We start from the raw sequence: 5064 nt of genomic DNA, 5'->3' as shown, positions 1-5064 counted from the left end.
AATTTATTACTGTTAGTCTAGAGTTTTCGTCTATATCGTTTAGGAGTAATTCATTTTATGTTGTAAGATATAGTACTAAGAAAGTTCATTTACTAATAATTCAGTATATTATATAAATTTAACACCAAATTGAGTAAGGGGGTATTAAAGATTTATGATTACTTTGGCATTTATGACACTTCATGATGTTAATAATATACAGAATAATATACTAAAGTACAAGTTTAGATGAGAAATCATAGCTTTACTAATGTTTCTTTTTCTTTGTGTAGTGTCCATCTGATATTTTAATATACATTCACGGGTGAATATGATAAAAAGCACAAAATAAAAAAATACAGTTGAAAATAATGAATACTCCAAATTTCAAAAAATTGCCAAAAATCCTAATTGTTTTCCAAATCTTGTTTATCTTTAGGGATGCTTGGAAACACCATTGAATATATTACTAATATAATCAAAAATCCTGAATATATTTGCAATCAAAATGTAGAAAATATCTTCAATATTTTGCATTAGACAGACAACAGCCAGTACAACTGACCCAACGATAATACTAATAAACAGTAATTTAAGAGTAAGTTCATTAAGCGGTGCTAACAGCCCTTCTCCTGTTCTTCTGTGCTGGTGCTGCTTCGTCTGCTGCTGTCGGAGTGTGTGGGAGAACCTGAGGAGAGCAGCAGGTTACTGGTGCCCACTGGTGACATTGTGTTCTCCAGAAACATTTCGTTTAGCTTGGCTGAGGGTTCTTTGTGGCTTGCATACAGCCCTGCCTCTGCCTCGTCTGTGGTGCTGTCACTGTAGCTAATAGTGCCGTTGTTGAGGTCCAGAGTGGTGGGCCGGGAATGATCCGGGCTGGGGAGGTGTGGCCGAGCGTACAGCTCGGACACGCAGCTTGTATAGCTAACAGGTTCTTCCTTGATTGTGCAGGCCACCAACTCACTGGAGCAAAGTGCTGAGGAGCCTCCTACAGCCAAACCATGAGCACGAGCCTGCATCTCCAGCTCCTGGGTCATAAACATGTGTACATACTTATTACTCATTGTCCTATTAAAAGAGAAATTAAATGATTCTCTGAGGAAAACTATTTTAAATTATTATTATTTTGTCAACCCCAACTGCCATCACCTTTCCAAATATTACAAGAATTCTAATTTTCCCACAAGGTAAAGAGTAAAGATATATTCTCTGTTTCTACTGCATATTATACATTTTTAAATATTTTATCATTTCTACTTAATCACTGAAATGTGAAACACACTATTCGTACTGTCAAAAGATCCGACATTGTTCAAAACTTTAGTACCAGAATTAAAGACCTACTTCTTCATGAAATACTTGAACTAGAACTTTCTCCCCTGTTTGTTGTATGGGTGTATTTGAAAACTGAATTTAAAAATCTTACATCTGAAACCTAGTGAACCAGAGTTAATGTATTCAGTGACTTAAAAGCACTTTTGTACGTCACCCTGCATAAGGGTGTCGGCCAAATGCTGTAAATGTAAATGTAAATGTAAAACCTTATTTGTGGAAATGAATCATTCTTTCTTGTGAGTACCTGAATGCGAAGCAGGAGGTGTCTGTTGGTGTGCTCCAGTCTCTTCTGTCTGCTCTCCAGCTCTTTTGCTCTCTGCTGCTCTCTCTGTAGCTTCCTGATGTAGTCCACTGAGGCCTTCAGAATAGTTCCTTTATTCCACCTCATGTCGCTGGAAATACATGGAGTAAACTCCTTAAAAGCATATAACCCTCAAAATCCATCAAAAATGGAAATTCAGCTTAAACTGGTTTACTTTTCAAGTATATAATAATTGTTTACTTGTAAATAGCCTTGATGTAATTTTTATAGATAAAAGCACTTTAAACTAGTTGGTTGACTTACGGATCGTTAGATTTGGGAATTAACGTCCCAAGTTCTTTAATTCTGTCATTTATGTTAAAGCGTCGTCTTCGTTCGACTAGGAGAAGAGAAAAAATGTAAGTGTCTTTGTTAGACAGGTACAGTACTGACCATGACAATCATCATTTGTGTAACGACGGTTTACAAAGAAAACTGTGTTTAAATCTGAGAATAAGAATAAGAATTATTCTTACTCAGGTTGTGGTTGTCTTTCTTTTGCCTCTCTTTTGCCAAAGCTCTCACTTCTGCTTCTAAAAAAACAAAACAAAACAAAAAACCATTGAGATTTAAACAGTCAACATAATGAAACCAGAAACATTCCCGGAAAGTTCTTCATAATAAAAAAGTATTTTTAGTAAACTAAATCTTTTAATATATTTAGTATACTATATAATTTACAACTTGGAACACTGATTCTGTGATCTGACATGTTTATCGGTGTTCGATGTTTTTCATAATCAGGCATCCAAATTGTGTGCAATTTTTTCCAATTAATACAATGTAATCTATCATAGTATAAATGCACAGAAAAATGCATTCAAAATGCACTACCCAGACTAAAATGTGTTTTTTGTTTGTTTGTTTTTTGACTTGATGCAATATAAGAACATGTGAACTTTCATATGCTTAACTTTAATCTAAGAACTCATACAAGTGTTTGCCAAGCAGACAGAAACATACCTACTGGAAGGCCTTCGGGCCTCTGATAAGAGTCAAACTTGCCACATAGTCCAGGTTGGTCCACGTGCATCATGTCAGGAGCTGGGGTCATTTGGTACAATATAGATTTTATTTATCGTTGCAACTGTGCATTATAAATTGCACACAATGTGGATAGTTTCATCCTTTCAAATGAGTATGATATTGTTTATGGGAGGTTTATGGGAAAATAATTCCCATAGGAACTATGCTTAAGCAGCTTTAATAGGTCAGCTCTATGCACAATAATTAGAGACATAATGAAAGCAGATATACCTGAGAATTCCCTTTTGACGCTGGGTAAACTAGATGAGCAGGAATTCCCAATGGAGACTCCAGATGGAGGAAGTGCATGATTACTATAGATGTCAAGAAGATTCGCAGAAACTGGGATCTGAAATGTTGTCAAAGGTTACAAGAATATATAAACAAACACATAGAAACAAATAAAAAACGAGTATAAGATTTCTGTCAGTTTACCGTATTTGGTATTTGAAGTCCTGCGTCCATTAATCCAAGGATGTCATCATTGTAACTCGACTCCAAACTGATAATGTCTTCAATAACGTCGTCCATCTAGAGCAGAAGCAGAACATATAAACAGAAATATAAATGTTGATTAAATGACAACTTATAGACCATGAACAATGTGTGAGTAGTTTTTCACAAGAACTGAATGTGATTCAATTGAAATTTTATATCAATAAAATTGTTGAATGTATTTTTTTATTATTAATGATTATTAATACAAATCAAAAATAAGAGCAAAGAAAGTGACAGTAACTTTTTAACTCTTCAGCTTTGCATGCTGATCTCAGATCAAAGTGATCGATAATTTCTGCAGCATAAACATGATTAATATGTGTTAAGTTTAGAGTTAAAACTATATTCACTGGTTGTAAAACTGTATCTAACACTGTATGGTGAGTTACCTCTTTCTCGCAGTTGTTTGTGAGGGTGAGCAGGGCCATAGGGCTGTTGGGGGCGCTGGCTCCGGGGCCGGGGGGCATGCCGTGCTCCGGGTGCTGGCTGTTTAATGGAGGGCTTAGCTTAGAGCCAAGTGTGCTGGTCAGATAGTGCTTCACCTGCTGCCTTGGACTCTGCGGGAGGTGATATTTATTGGGGCTTTCCAAATGAGTCTGGACCTGAATTAACAAGAAGAAAAAAAATCCATTAAGTAGTAGAAGAGCTATGCATCTGAATAAGGTATATTATGGTATTTAAGATAGATAGATAGATAGATAGATAGATAGATAGATAGATAGATAGATAGATAGATAGATAGATAGATAGATAGATAGATAGATAGATAGATAGATAGATAGATTTTCTACTTGTGAACAAACTCTTACATTAATATAAAATATAAATTCGAGCTCTAAAATTGTTTCTTACCTGGTAATGACTGTACTCAAGCATGTCCAACATATTGTTACACGCAACAAATCAACACAGAGACTTCAATAAATAAGCAATTGGTGAGCTCAGCCAAGTTATAGTGACCAACAAAAAAAGGCAGGAGCAATCAGGCTTCTGTGCCAACCACACTCATAGCCAATCACACAACAACGCAAATATTCAAGTGCGAGGAAGAAAATTTGTTTGACTTTAACTGCGTTGTCCCCCTAAACGATGACTTTATGCTTTTATAGAGCCCATTTGACGTCACCATTCCCATTTCACAAAAGACTCTTTTTAACTGATTCGCTCGTCTCTAAACTCAACCTGGCTTCGGGCTAACTTCTGTTTCATCTTTAGTTCCACTGCCTGCATAAAACATTATTTGTTCTAAACATCCAAGAAACAATTACAGCTACTGTTGCTTGAGAAAAAAAAAGGCAGAGTAAATACTTAATGTTGGAGCGAGATGACCATATCTCTCTCTCACACACACACACACACACACACACACACACACACACACACACACACACACACACACACACGTTCACAAAGGGATAATTACACAGATTTTTCACTTATTTCAACTTATTTCAACTATTAATTATTCTTCATGAACACCAAAATAGTTCACTCTCACGAAGACAAATGCTTCGGCATAATATATTAAATGGATTTCTATCTTCTGTCTTCTAGCTGTCTTGCTGTATTGACCTCTTTGTTTGCTATATTGTCAAAAGTCATACATACATCTAGGCAAACGCAGGTCATAAATTTTAGTTCTAGTTTAGTTTTAGTTCCATATCTAACAGTGACAATTCTTTAACCGTGAATTGAATGCCAAACTAGCTTCATGTGAGAATTTTTTAACAAAACGGTTGTACTACATATACTCTAGTTCTAGAGTGAAGTAGTCGATTTTAGATGTTATAAACAGTACTTGAGTGGAATGTTGTTCGTGTGTGTGTGTGTGTGTGTGTGTGTGTGTGTGTGTGTGTGTGTGTGTGTGTGTGTGTGTGTGTGTGTGTGTGTGTGTTTACGTGTATGTGAATGGGTGTGAATCCAAG

The 5064-nt window shown here is 36.0% G+C and overlaps 1 protein-coding gene across 1 annotated transcript; it reads right to left on the bottom strand.

Moving 5' to 3' along the window:
• Window positions 1-279: 279 nt before the first annotated feature.
• On the bottom strand, window positions 280-4191 carry mitfa (melanocyte inducing transcription factor a). Its single transcript, XM_027147130.2, has 9 exons — window positions 3992-4191; window positions 3529-3741; window positions 3077-3172; window positions 2873-2990; window positions 2579-2659; window positions 2092-2148; window positions 1880-1955; window positions 1559-1706; window positions 280-1007 (listed from the first exon to the last, which is right to left on the bottom strand). The coding sequence occupies exons 1-9, from the start codon at window positions 4022-4024 to the stop codon at window positions 597-599; spliced, it is 1233 nt and encodes a 410-aa protein (XP_027002931.2). The 5' UTR covers window positions 4025-4191; the 3' UTR covers window positions 280-596.
• Window positions 4192-5064: the final 873 nt, after the last annotated feature.

The sequence above is a fragment of the Tachysurus fulvidraco genome, chromosome 5, assembly GCF_022655615.1.
Source record: "Tachysurus fulvidraco isolate hzauxx_2018 chromosome 5, HZAU_PFXX_2.0, whole genome shotgun sequence".
NCBI lineage: Eukaryota > Metazoa > Chordata > Actinopteri > Siluriformes > Bagridae > Tachysurus > Tachysurus fulvidraco.
This window is presented reverse-complemented; position numbering and strand designations above follow the sequence as displayed.

Coding starts and splice junctions, on each gene's coding strand:
- mitfa (XM_027147130.2), bottom strand. CDS start 4,024: ATGTTGGACATGCTTGAGTACAGTCATTACCAG. Junction 2,149..2,578: donor GCCCGAAGGCCTTCCAGTAG/GTATGTTTCTGT, acceptor TTGTTTTTTTAG/AAGCAGAAGTGAGAGCTTTG. Junction 1,008..1,558: donor ACCTCCTGCTTCGCATTCAG/GTACTCACAAGA, acceptor TTTATGACCCAG/GAGCTGGAGATGCAGGCTCG.